Here is a 14,558-nt window from a genome sequence, read left to right on the forward strand (position 1 = left end):
GGTGAAAAGTCTTATTTCTGGCTTATGACCATGAAGAAGATGTACTGAAAACAAGTGTGCAAAAATTGTTAAGGTTATGAGCAAAGGCAGAAAAAGGGTACTTTGTGGACAGTTAGGAGAGTGACCACACCGTAGCTCCGCCACTGGTGTTGCTTTACAAAATATCAAAGTGGCAAAGTTGCATCCTTTCATTTTTCACTATGTGGCCCTTGCTGGAAAAACCTTTGGACACGCCTGATGTACAAGATTTTTCTTCTCTTTAAATTTGGTGGGTGTGGCTTATATTCAGGTGTGCTCAACAGTTGGGAAAAGCATATTTGTCTACCACTCCTCACAGGTTTTATGATGCTCACAGTGGTTTTCCACAACTAAAATTCATATTTTGAGATAGCATGGAAACAAACAATCTGTCATCATTGTCCTCCATACTCACTTCCTGATTACTCATGTCCCAGTACGGACGCTCTCCATAGGACATGACTTCCCACATCAGGATGCCAAAGCTCCACACATCGCTCGCTGAGCTGAACTTGCGATGTTGAAAGGCTTCCGGTGCTGTCCACCTCACAGGAATCTTACTCCCCTGATGCACAAAAACACAAGTGCAACACACTCATCTTCATGGGACATATAACATACAGTCATGAAAAAAATTACTAGACCAGCCTTGCTTCTCCAGTTTATTGATCCATTTTAATGCCTGGTACAACTAAAGGTACGTTTGTTTGGACAAATGGAATGATGATAACAAATATAGCTCATAAGAGTTCTTACATGAATAGCTATAACATTGTACTGCCAAAAAATAAACTCTTATGAGCTATTTTTGTTATATTTGTCCAAACAAAGGTACCATCAGGCATTAAAATGAACAAGAAACTGAAGAAACAAGAATGGTCTAATCATTTTTTCCATGACTGTGTATTCATTCATAAATCATGCTGATTCCTGGTTGAATACGGCCAATATTATTAGTTCAAAAACATGCATATTTAAGCAAAGTCTACGTATTTTTGCTTTTTCTTATTATGTTGGCTAATAGGAGTGTAAAGGTGACCATAGGGGTGTTATTTCATGTCAAAAGAGCTCTAATAATGTTAAAAAGTGTATTTAGAAGGTTGTAAACAGTCCTGTGTCTTATATGTCTTATTTTCTCCCATTATGTCTACTATATTGGCTAATAGAAGTGTAAAGGTGACTATAGGGGTGCTATTTCATGTCAAGATGGCTCTAATAATGTTAAAAAGTGTACTTTGAAGATCACAAACAGTTTAATGTCTTATTTTCTCTTATTACGTCTACTATATTGAGTAATAGTGTAAACATGACTATAAGTGTGTTATTTCATGTCTAGAGGGCTCTAATAATGTTAAAAACCGTAACAGATTTCCGATGTCTTATATGTCTTATTCTCTCTTATTGTGTCTACTATATTGGGTTATAGTACCGTTAAGGTGACTATAGGGGTATTATTTCATGTCTAAGAGGGCTCTAATAAAGCAAAAAAGCGTATATAGAAGATTGTAAACCGGTTTTCTATGCTCTAACTATAATATTCTATTTATGAGGAAGGAGTCCTACTTGGTAGAAATTCACTTATCTTCATGGTTGGGTGATAAAGGAGGGATTAGTGTAAGTGGAATGTTGTGATAGTGCAGTGCACGCACCAGTGAGGCTGTGTACGTTGGCATGTTGTGGTCCAGGCTCCTCATGAGTCGGGACAACCCAAAGTCGGACACCTTGCACACCAGATTGGAGTTGACTAACACATTCCTGGCCGCCAAGTCCCGGTGGACGAAGTTCCTCTCTGAGAGGTAACGCATCCCGGCGCCGACACCTCGGAGCATCCCGACCAGCTGGAGGACGCTGAACTGCCCCTCATTCTCCTGCAAACGATGGCGGGAGGGAGTTTGTCAAAGGTGTGGCCGGTTATGATTGGGTATGTTTGATTCACTCACCCTGAGGAAGGAATCCAGAGGCCCGTTCTCCATGAACTCTGTGACGATTCTTGCCGGGGGTACGCGGGTCACCACGCCCTCTAGCTTCAGCACGTTGGGGTGGTCAAACTGTCCCAGGACCCCCGCCTCACTGAGGAACATGCCCTTCTCTCTGTCAGATGCCCCCCAGCGCAAAGTCTTGACGGCAACCAGGACCTCCCTGCGGCCTGGTGGACGGTAACGTCCCCGAGACACTTCCCCGAACTGGGCTGCAGACGACGTGTAAGTTAGGAAGGGTCAAAGGAAAATCTGCGTCTAGCTCCAAAATGGATGAGTTCTTTGAGAATAATGACAATTTCATGCAACTTGCATGCAACAAATAAAGCTGCAGTTTTTGGAAAATGAGGTTGGACAAAAACATTGAATTTTAAGAGAATAAATATTCTCTAAATATTATGGGAAAAAAGTCAGAATTAGGAGAACATTATTTACATGATGAAAATTTTAAAAACACAACAGCAGAAATGGACAAGAGAGCTGTAATTTTACGAGAATAAAGTCAAAATATTAAGAGAAAAAAAGTCGCTATTTTACAAGAATGAATTTGTAAAATTATGAGAAATATAATTTCAGTAGTCATTTTAGTAGCACAGAGTTGAAATGTTACTTTTTACTTTTTAAAAGTCAAACAAAACAAAATAAAGTTGTCATTTTTAGAAATTTAGGTCACAGAAAAAATGATAATATTATTGGAATAAAGTAAAAATATTACAAAAAGAACATTAACAAAGATTATTAAAAAACAAAGCTGAAATATTTGGAACATAAAAAAACAGCATAAATGGAAAAATCAGCAGTAATTTTACAAGAATAAAGTCAAAATACTGAAAGAAAAAAGTAATTAACAAGAACAAGTCATAATTATAAACAAATAACATTGTAATATTATAAGGAAAACTTACACCAATTTAAAAAATAAAAAACGTTTAAATATTAAAGAAAAAATATGTTGTTTTTGTAAAAGTCATACTATTATGAGAAACAAACAAAACAACGAATAAAGTTGTAATTTTTTTTTAAAGTAGGTTGTGGAAAAAGTTATAATGTTACAAGAATAAAGTTAAAAAAATATGGAAACAAAGTCGTAATTATGCGAAGATAAATAAAGAAAATTAAAATGATGAAAGTTGAAATAGTTGGAAAATTAAAAAAAACAACAGAAGAAATGAAAAAAGGGAGCTATAATTTTACAAGAATAACGTGAACATATCAAGAGAAAAAGGTTTATTCTAACTAGAAAAAAGTTGCAATTTTACAAGAATAAATGTGGAATATAACAAGGAAGCATAATGTCATTTTAGTAGCACAGAGTTGAAATATTGAAGAATTAAAAAAATATTATTTAATAAAATTATGAGAAACAAACAAAACAAACTAAATAAAGTAAAAAAAAATTAGATTGGCCAAAAAGTTGTAATATTATGGGAATAAAGTCATAATATTATGACAAGATTATTTAAGAAGAAAGTTGAAATATTTGGAAAAAACAGCAAAAATGTGAATAAAAGAGCAAAGAGTGAAGTTGATATTTTTGAACTATACGACAAAGCTGGCAAAGTTGCATCCTTTCATTTTTCACTATGTGGCCCTCACTGGGAACAGTTTGGACATCCCAGGGTGATTGTTTTGGCTTTGTTGCAGTCTTTTGCACAGATTGTATTGGATTTATTATTTTATAATTCTCTTATTTTGACTTTTGTTTTATAAATAAAAATACAAAAATCAAATAAAAATAGAAAATAATGTTTTTTTTCTTGAAGTATATATATAACTTCAGTCTTACATCAAATCTTAGCCACTAACCCAAACCCCAAGCCCTAAAACCTAACCCAAAGTCTACCCTCATCTACTATGGCAGCTATTGTGTTGTTCAGATACAGCGTATAGCATCATTAGCATTAACGCTACGGAGCGGAGTTCCCGGTAGGGTTGATTAAAATCACTTTTAAACGGCGTAAATTCCAACATCAAGGCTAACAATAGCTTCCACTACACTCCTGTGGGATAGACTTGTTGAAAATGATTGAAAAATAGTAGAATATGAGATGTTTAGAGGTGAAAAGAAAATGGACCATACCTGCACCAATCACCTCCTCGATCTTCAAGTGAGTAGAATCAATCTCTCGGGCAAACTCTTTGACCGCCTCGCTGGGGTCCTCGTACGTGGAGGGGTCTACGTAGTATTTCACTCCACCTGAACATATCAGGAGTTAGCGAGGAGTAGCTGTGAAGACGTTGAAATAGTTTGAATGTCTCACCTCTGTTACTGATGTACCTCTGCAGCCTGTCACTGTATGGACTCTCCCTCCTTTTACTAACACACACACACACACACACACACACACACAAAACACATCAATGTTTCATCTATTTGGCGTGCTGGCTAGACCGCATACCTGCGAAACACCACCACCACCACGATAGCCGCCACCACCAGCAGAAACGCCGCCCCTCCCATCACAGATCCTACCAAAAGAGGCAGGTGGTTCTTGACCTGCTGGGAATGCTCCTCTGTGTGAGATGAGGAGCAAAATGTATCCTTTTTCACAACTGCATGTCTTACAGTACATGTCTTATTTTCTCTTATGTCTACTCTATCAGGTAAAGGCCCTGCCACACATTGGCGTACGTCCAATAAGTTCTGGGTAAGTTTTGTATACGCGGAAGCACGCCGGCATATGTCTAAGTCGTCCAAAATTTTGTGCCTGCATAAAACCTTTCGACGTATGTCAACGTATGATTCGTACGTCCCGCATCCGCGGGCAAAAACTTATGCCATCGCTGACGCCCGTTCACACACGTTATTTGTAAGTTATGCACAAGTCGTAATACGTCAACATACCTTGAGACAAAACTATCTTCTTGGCGAGCGTTGGCTGAAAGAGGAGATGCAGGCTGTCGTGTTTGCATTTGAAGGTAATTTTGCAGCTTGACCCGTAGAGGGCACTGTGACACTGGGAATGGAACTAACATTTTTTTTTATTTTTTTGCGCTTTGTCTGAGAGAAACAACGCATGTTTTAATCAAGCATTATTAATCACGTCAACATAAAGTGCATAGGAGTATTTACATTCAAAAAGAATGGAGAACTGTACAAGTTAGCATTAGGTTTGATGCACTCTTAGTGCATCAAACGTCATACTGGTCAAGTCACAGGAATCACAGGAGTGCCAAAATTAAAAGGGAATACGTGTGGAAATACAAAGAGAAGCAATGATTTAAAAAAATATATACAAATGTAGTCATATTCTTTTTCCATTTTGTCACTGTTTTTTCTGTATTGTCTGTTTTTTCCATTCCGCTCGCCAAGAAGATGGTTTTGTCTCAAGGTATGTTGACGTATTACGACTTGTGCATAACTTACAAATAACGTGCATAAATTACAAATTTTTCATACGTTGGCGTAAGCTGGCTAAATTGTCAAGGTGTGACAGGCGTTGGCCGTTGGGCATAAATTGTGAACACCGGCAACACGCTACGCATTTGTTGATATAAGTTGTCTATAAGTTAGAGAAATGTTCTATATAAGTTACTAATATGTCATGTTTACGTCGACCTTGTTATGAATATGCTATGTATACGCCCAAAATTGGAAAAAAAAACTGTCGGCAGTTCAACGTATGCCATCAAAATGATCACGTCAGGCATGTGCTGCCTAAATCGTCAAGGTATGACAGGGCCCTAATGTGAGTGTAAAGGTGACTATAGGTGAGTTATTTCATATCTAGAGGGCTCTAATAATGTTCAAAAGTGTATTTAGAAGGTCATACACAGGTTTTTTTATGTCTTACTTTCTCTTATTATGTCTAGTATATTGTGTAATATGAGTGTAAAGGTGACTATAGGGGTGTTATTTCATGTCTACAGAGCTCTAATAATGTTTGAAAGCATATTTAGAAGGTGGTAAACAGGTTTCTATGTCTTATATGTCTTATTTTCTCTTATTATGTCAACTACAGTATATCGGTAATAGGAGTGTAAAGGCGACTATAGGGGTGTTATTTCATGTTGTAATTTTATGAAGAAATTTTAGTAGCATAAAGCTGAGCTATTAAAGACAAAAGACGCCTGTGATAAAGCATGACCTGAACTTTAGTTTGATAAATCATTAAGTCTCTACCCCAAATATTAAAGAACTTAGAGCAGACTTTTCAAAGTCATGATATTATAGAAGCAAACAAAAAAATGAATAAAACTGTCATTTTTAGAAAAAGTTGTGCTGTTCCGTAATGAGAAGAATATTTACAAGAAAAATGTTGAAAAAGTTGGAAAATTTAAAAAAGAAAACCCAGGAGAAATGGAAAAAAACAGCAGTAATTTTATGAAAATAAAGTCAAAATATGAAGAGAAAAACGTTGCAATTTTACAAGAATAAACTTGCAATATTATGAGGGGAAAATAATGCAGTTTTAGTAGCCAGAGTTGAAATAGTAAAGAAAAAAATATTTTTTAAATGCCGTAATATTATGAGAAACAAACAAAACAAAGTTGCCGTTTTTGGAAACTTAGGTTGGGGAAAAAGTCATAATATTATGACAAGAAAATTTACAAAAATAATTTAAGAAGAAAGTTTAAATATCTGGAAAATAAATAAAGCAACACCAAAAATGGGGAAAAAAAGAGCAAAGTTGATTATTTTGTTTTCTTTTTCTCATAATATTACAACTTTTAAAAACTATGCATTTTCCCTTTAATATTTCAACGCTATGCTACTAACATTATTTTCCTCATAAAATCACAAGCTCATTCTCGTAAAATTGCAACTTTGTCTCTTGTTAGAATACAACTGTTTTTCTCTTCATATTTTGTCTTTATTCTTGTAATACTATTTCAATTTTCTTCTGGTGAATTTTCTTTTCATAATTATGGCTTTATTTTCATAATATTTTGACTTTATTCTCATAACATAACTTTTTCTGCAACCTACTTTTTAATAAAATTACAACTTTATTTGTTGTTTTGTTTGTTTCTCATAATACTACAACTTTTACAAAAATAACGCTTTTTTCTTTACTATTTCAACTTTGTGCTACTAAAATGACGTAATATTAAAATGTTATTTGTCTAAAATTATGACTTGCTCTCGTTAGTTACTTTTTCTCATAGTTTTTTGACTTTATTCTTGTAAAATTACTTCAGAGTTTTAAATTATTATTTTTTAATTGTCCAAATCTTTAAACTTTCTTCTTAAATAATCTTTGTAAATTTTCTTTTTGTAATATTTTCACTTCATTCCCTTAACAGTATAACTTTTTCCTCAATCTAATTTTCTAAAAAAAGAAAACATTGTTTTATTTAGTTTTTCTCATAACATTATGACTTTTAAATGATAACAGATTTTTCCTTTAATATTTCAACTCTATGCTACTGAAATTACATTTTTCCTTATAATAATACGAGTTTATTCTCATAAAACTGCCATTGTTTTTCTCGTTAGCATACAACTTTTTTTGTTTATATTTTAACTTTATTATCAAAAAATTGCAGCTCTTTCCCCCCCATTTCTGTTGTTGTGTTTTTTTTGTTTTTTTAAACAGATTTTTCAAATTTTGTTGATATTTATTTTTTACTTTTCTTGTTATATTTTTAGAATGTGAATGTAAAAAAAAACAGCCGTGGGCCATAAATGACACCCTTGGTATAGAGTGTGGGTATAGTGTACATTATATGAAAATCTTGTATTCTATACATCTTGCAATCGAGGGGATTATATACAGTACGGTATATTAATGAAAAAAAAATTCTGGTCACATTTCATAGAATTAGCCATAAAATTGAGTGCTATATGAACAATTAGCATGTAGGGACAAGCCATGTCCTGACCGAGAGGCAGCGTGGTGAAGTAGATGGTGTCGCTGTAAGGACCGTAGCCTCGCTCATTCCTAGCTCGTATCTGGAAGGCGTAGATGGATCCCGGGATGAGGGAGCTGACGCTCAAGGTGTTGGTCTCGCTGTACACACTGACGGCACTGTCCACGTCTGAGCCCTACGGGACATCCAAAGGCCAACCAGACATCGTTATCATCACAAACCTCACATTAGTGCATTCCATACGAGACGCTACCTTGTCAAAGTATCTGAGTTGGTACTCCAAGATGTCCCCATTGGGTCTGTCGGGCTGAGGCCAGGACAAGGTGATGGAGTCTGGGGCGCGGCTCAGCTGGTGCATCAAGGGAACTGTACTGGGAACTGTGGAGGAACATGAAGTAGATTTCATTTTAGGCTGCACCCACAAGAGGACAGTGTTGCAGAAGCCATTATGTTACTTTATGCACATGAAAATATCCCATTCATCTGTCTACAATGGGATCTGACTGTAACCTGGAGCAACCCGGCCTCTCTGCATGGACAGCAGGAGCAGGAGGAGGAGGAAGCAGGTGCAGCCTTTCCCACACCCAAATACAACTACATTATCATCACAACCACCGCTTCACTTTCATCTCCTCTGCTTTTCATCCCTTTTGTGTGTCTTTGTGCTCACCTGATTGGCTTGTAGTAAAGTTGATGCTTGCGTAGCGAGCAGGGAAAGGGCTGAGGGAGGACACCTCATTCATGGCTTGCACCTGGCATGAGTCACAGTGGGACATTTCTTATTTTCTCATCATTGGAACCAATCAGCTTCATGGAACCCCAATCGCTAACTTTAACTCTCACCCTCAATCATACCATTATCCCAACACCTACTTTTACCTTAACCATAACAGAACCCTAACCCCAAACCCTACTCCTAACTTTAGCCATACCCCCACTGCGGCCCACGGTGCATTCTAAAAATAGAATTTACAAGAAAACTTAAAAAAAAAAGTAAATCTAACAAGAAAAATTTGACAGAATAACGTCATAATATTATGAAGAGATATTTGTAGCATAAAACTGAAATATTAAAGAAAAAAGATGTTATATTTTCATGATGTTATGAGAAACAAACAAAACAGCAAATAAAGTTACAAAGCTAGGTTGCGGAAAAAGTTTTAATGTTATGAGAAAAAAGTAAAAATATTATGGGAATAAAGTCATAATTACATTAATAATTACAAGATTTACAAGAACAAAGTTGGGAACGCCCCCCCCCCCAGCAGAAGTGGAAAAAAACTGCTGTAATTTTAAAATATAAAGAGAAAGAGAAAGAAAGAGAAAAAGTAGTACACTAAGTCCCCAACTAACGAACACAATTGGTTCCAGATGACCGTTCTTATGTCGAATTGTTCTTAAGTAGGGGAAAAGGTAATACAGTCAAACTTGTCTATAGCGGCCACTAGAGGGAGTCTGCAAAAGTGGCCGCTATAGACAGGTGGCCTCTATAGACAGGTTGGCGTCCAGTTTGAATGTTGACCAGTAGAGGAAAAAAAAGAAAAAAAAAGGGAAAAAAATAATAATAATAATGTTGACCAGTAGATGGCACTGCGGACTGCTGATAAAAGTTGTACAGCACTACTAGGCTTGTTATTATCATGGTTCATGGTTTTAATCCTGAACATGCATGAGTCAAACAGTAGCACATCAGATAGTACAATTCACAATTTTGCATGTCCAAAAAGGAGTAGGAAGAAGCAAAGCTTATTTAATCCTACCCCTCATCAGTTTCACATCAGTTGCAATACATTTATTCACCTCTTGTTCTTCCAAGTGTAAATGTAAATTTGCTGGGGGGGATTTTTCAGTGGCTGCTGTAGGCAGGTGGCCCTTCTATAAAGGTGGCCGCTAAGACAGGTTTGACTGTATTACCAATGATATAGGTACTACATGTACGTGTATACATATACAGTGTATGTGTATGTAAATATGAGTTTGGATGCAGTAGTAATATTAAACGAGGATAATTAATGAAAAAAACAATAATAAAAATGATATAATAATACGTAATGATAAATATTTACCTTTGAAGAGGAGTGGTCGAGCATACATCGTTGTGGTGGAGGAGGAAGAGGAGTTATTGAAAAAAGGACAAATGGTCGTCGTCGTTAGACTCTTCTAAAAGAGGTAGTGTTCTGTGGGTGGTGTAGAATTAAGCAGGCCTATTAACTCTTCATAAACTTTAATCACACGCTCTGTCCGGGCTGTATCATACAATGTAGCTTTATGATCCTCTTGTTCTCGCTGTTGGTCCCATTAGCAGTGTCACAGTGCCCTCTGCTCGTCAAGCATGTAGCAGTATAAATATGGACTTATAAGGCAAAACACACGAAAATATAGACTAGTCGGTTTGTGTTCGTATCTCCGAAAGTTCGCACGTCGGATGTTCGTTAGTAGGGGACCTAGTGTATTCTAACAAGAAAAAAAGCAATAATTTTACGAGAATAAACTTGTAATATTATGCGGAAATCTTAGTAACATGCAGCTGTAATATTAAAGATTTTTTTTTTAAAGTCATGATATTACAAAACAAGACAACAAAAGTTGTCATTGTCAGAAAATGGTTTAATGTTATAATTGTGAATAGAAAATTTACAAGAAGAAAGTTGGAAAACTACAGCAAAATTACAAAAAAACAGCTGTAATTTTATGAGAACAAAGTCAAAATATCAAGAGAAAAAAAGTTGTATTCTAATGAGAAAAAAAGTCGTAATTTTACGAGAATAAACTCATAATATCAGGGAATTTTTGTAGTATACAACTGAAATATATATAAAAAAAGACCTTATTTTGATATTATATTGATAGTAGGAGAAACAAGCAAAATAACGAATAAAACTGTCGTTTTCAAAAAATGAGGTTGTAGAGAAAGTTTTAACATTTTGAGAAAAAAGTCTAACTATTGTGGAATAAAGTCATAATTGTAAAGAGAAAATTTACAAGAATAAAGCTGAAACAAAACCCAGAAAAATCAGCTGCAATTTTACTAGAACAAAGTTTCTAAATAAATGTTCATTGTAACAAGAAATATACTGAAATATCTAACTTTTTATCATATCGACATGTGTTGCTTTACAAAATATCAAAGTGGCAAAGTTGCATCCTTTCATTTTCACTATGTGGCCTTCACTGGAGGGGAAAATGTTTGGACACTCCTGCACTACATGAACCCTGGCAAGATTGTATCCTAGCTACTAATCCGAACCCCTATCCCTTAAACCTTACTCTCGTCCTACCTTCATCTACAATTCTCACATAAAAACACAAGGATAAAATGGAATGCTTGCCGATTGCTTTGAAGTGATACCATGACATCACTGAATGATGAAAGCAGTCATGTACTACACGTACATGACAGCGTACCTGTATGAGATATGTGACTCTGGTCAGCAGGTTGTTGAGGGTCACACTGGTCTGTTTGAGGTTAGTCTGGGTGGGGCTGAAGGTGACACCCTCGCCACACCAGGAGCAGGATGCCGGGTTGGTGATGGCGGGAGACGGGCAGATGCGACACACCACCCCGTACCACACTTCGCTGCGGCCCCCCATGTCTACCGGAGGGCGCCACCTTAAGGATACCCCGCCATCGCCGCTCTCGTACTCCCAGGAAAGTGACATGGGAGCAGAGGGAGGAGCTGTAGAGGCGAGTGTAACACTTTTACATTCACATCATGAATCTTGGAGAGAAGAGATGATGGATGGGCTCTCAAGCTGTGCATGGTGATGATGAATGACTCCACCGAGGTCTATTTTCATGAAGTCTTGCCAAGAAAAAGCTCACTTGTGCAGGCAGACGAGTTGGCATCGCTGGCTGCACGGTAAAAGCTGCTGCGACATTCGCACGCGCTGGATCCCTCGTGACTGGTTCTACTGTTGGGGGGACACACCGAGCATGGGACAGAACCAGAAACTGTCTTGAAGTAGCCCACTGGACACGCTGCAGGAAGAAACACAATCATATATTCATATCACATATATTATAGCTACCACATGTCCTGGAATATAAGTAACATCAGTCAAAATATGCAACATGAGGAGGGAAAAATGGAAATGTATTTCACAAAATAGAACAACAGACATTTGATCTGCAAAAGGCATGTTATTCCAAGGATGTCCAAAGTGTCCACACCTTTTTTTTTTTTAATGGCCCGCATGCACGGTACAATAAAAATAGAATTTAACAACAACAACAGGAAAAATCAGCAGTAATTTTACAAGGATAAAATCAAAATATTAAGAGAAAGGAGTAATCCAACGAGAACAAGTCATAATTTTCCCAAAATAACGTAATTTTAATAGCATGAAATAGAAATATTAAAGAACATTTTTGGAAAAGTTGTAATATGAGAAACAAACAAAGTTGAAATTATTTGAAAATTAGGTTGAGGAAAAAGTTATAATGTTATAAGAATAAGATTTCTTTAAAAATGATGTGAATAAAGTCCTATTTACGAGAAGAAAATTTAGAAAAGAACACATCCAACGATGTGCACACAGGACATGAAGAAGAAAAAAACTGAAATACTACAAAAACCCCCCCAAAAAACTCAACAACAGAAATGGAAATTTATTTTACGAGAATAAAGTCAAATTATGAAAAGAAAATGTTGTATTCCAATGAAAAAAAAGTCACAATTTTATGAGAATAAACTTCTAATATTATGCGGAAAAATACTGTCATGTTTGTAGCATACAATTAAAATATTGAAGAAAAAAGACGTTATTTTTTTAAAAGTCGTAATATGAGAAAAACAAAATAAAAATTAGATTGGGGAAAAGTTTCTAATATTATGGGAATAAATTTGCATCCAGCGGCTCTTTTTTTTAAAATTCTACAAATATAATTTTACAAGAAAACCAAAAAAAAAAAGAAAGAAAAGGAACTCGCAGCAATTTTAGAAGAATGAAGTCAAAATATGAAGAGAAAAAGTCATAATTTTATGAGAATAACGTTGTTACATCATGAGGAAAAATAATGTCATTTTAATACCATAAAGTTGAGAAATTGAAGAAAAAATGTTATTTTTTTAAAGTCATAATGTTATGAGAAAGAAACAAAACAATGATTCAAGTTTTTTAAGTAATTCATTACATTTCTTAAAAAATAATGAAATCAAATGATCAAAATTTTTTATTTTTTTTTAATTTTTCTCTCAGCTTTGTCATATAGAGTGGTGTGAAAAACAACACAACTGAACACAAAATGTAGTTTTTAAATGAAACTTTTTATTATTAAGGGAGAAAAAAACCCTACCTGGCCCTGTGCGAAGAAGTGATTGCCCCCCATTGAAACATAACTGAGGTGAATCTATCAGTCTGGAAAAGGTTATAAAGCCACTTCTAAAGCTTTGCGACTCCAGCGAACCACAGTGAACAACACTGCTGAACAAAGAGAACATGAAGGCTCGTCTCAATTCTGTCAGAAAACATCTTGAAGATCCACTAGAGCAAAACTGCATTTTGTGTTCGGTTGTATTATCATTGACTAATATTTAAATTTGTTTGATGTGCATTTAAGTGTGACAAACATGCAAAAAAACACTGCACACACCACTGTATATGACAAAGCTTTTTCTTGAAATATAAATATAAGTTGTTAGCATATCTACATGTGTTGCTTTATAAAATATCAATTCAATTTTCACTATGTGGCCCTCACTGGACACCCCTGGATTAAAGCAACATGAATAACAAGTGACAACTCTCAAAGTGATAATACTTAAAAAAAACAGATGATAAAATGTTTGCTACTGAAATGTGTCTATGCAAGTACAGGCTGCCCTTCCACTGCAATCCGTCCCTGCATAAACTGTGGAACACGTATGGACTGTTAATGTCAAACGTGTGCTCCGGAGGTGAAGGCTAAACACGCTTGTCGACGCGACGCCCGCCTGCAGCCCTGAGCCTCATTTGTCCCAAGCGCCGCTGTGAGACTATTGAGTGCTGCCATTTTAGCAAAGCCTTCTTTATATGACATTGTGGCAAGGAAGGAAGGAAAGGGTGTTTACATTTTCTTTACTTTCTGTGTGACAAGGTGTTAAAAAAAATAGTGCTGCCCGGGGGCCATTGGTGGCCCGTGGCTTGAAAAAAAAAAAAGAAAGAAAAAAAGAATTGAACAAGAAAAAAAAAGTAGTAATTTTACAAGAATAAAGTCAAAAATATAAATTGTAATCTCACAAGAAAATTTTAGGAGAATGACATTGTAATATTATGAGGTCATTTTAACATCATTTTTAAAGTTATGATATAATGAGAAACACACAAAATTAGGTTGGGGAAACATTATGTAAATATTATGGGATAAAGTCATAAATGAAAAGAACATTTACTAAGATAATGTATAGTCATCCCTCGTCACGTCATGGTTCGAATTTCCTCTATCATGGATTTTAAAACATATAATAATTAATGACTCATGCTGTTTCGTGGTTGAATAGGCCCTATTAGTAAAAAAAAAAAGACATTAAAAAAAATTACTTATTTTTGTCATGATCTGTGGTGATGCTCTACTGCCCCCTGCTTGTGTTGTGGTTGCAGACCGGCTGGCCTGGGAGGAGCCATGCACGCACACTTGCAGGTAATTCCTGTCCGCTTCATAAGCATCACACACCTGTTCTCCGTTGCCAGATTGTTTTCATGCTACTTGCATACAAACCCTTTATTTTTAAAATCACAGATATTAAAATTCGCAGATTTAGTACACTTTCA

General features: G+C 35.8%; 1 protein-coding gene across 1 annotated transcript in view; it reads right to left on the reverse strand.

The window, feature by feature from the left end:
• The window catches only part of ephb6 (eph receptor B6), a 95,750-nt gene that overhangs the window by 7,357 nt on the left and 73,835 nt on the right, over positions 1 to 14,558 (reverse strand). Inside the window, exons 6-16 of the mRNA XM_054780849.1 lie at positions 11,632 to 11,787; positions 11,214 to 11,485; positions 8,479 to 8,560; positions 8,062 to 8,186; positions 7,821 to 7,983; positions 4,394 to 4,508; positions 4,256 to 4,311; positions 4,075 to 4,191; positions 1,959 to 2,206; positions 1,668 to 1,886; positions 434 to 583 (exon numbers count right to left, since the gene is read on the reverse strand). Coding sequence (XP_054636824.1) covers positions 434 to 583; positions 1,668 to 1,886; positions 1,959 to 2,206; positions 4,075 to 4,191; positions 4,256 to 4,311; positions 4,394 to 4,508; positions 7,821 to 7,983; positions 8,062 to 8,186; positions 8,479 to 8,560; positions 11,214 to 11,485; positions 11,632 to 11,787 — 1,703 coding nt within the window. The remainder of the gene's footprint in view (positions 1 to 433; positions 584 to 1,667; positions 1,887 to 1,958; positions 2,207 to 4,074; positions 4,192 to 4,255; positions 4,312 to 4,393; positions 4,509 to 7,820; positions 7,984 to 8,061; positions 8,187 to 8,478; positions 8,561 to 11,213; positions 11,486 to 11,631; positions 11,788 to 14,558) is intronic.

The sequence above is a fragment of the Dunckerocampus dactyliophorus genome, chromosome 7 (genome assembly GCF_027744805.1).
Source record: "Dunckerocampus dactyliophorus isolate RoL2022-P2 chromosome 7, RoL_Ddac_1.1, whole genome shotgun sequence".
NCBI lineage: Eukaryota > Metazoa > Chordata > Actinopteri > Syngnathiformes > Syngnathidae > Dunckerocampus > Dunckerocampus dactyliophorus.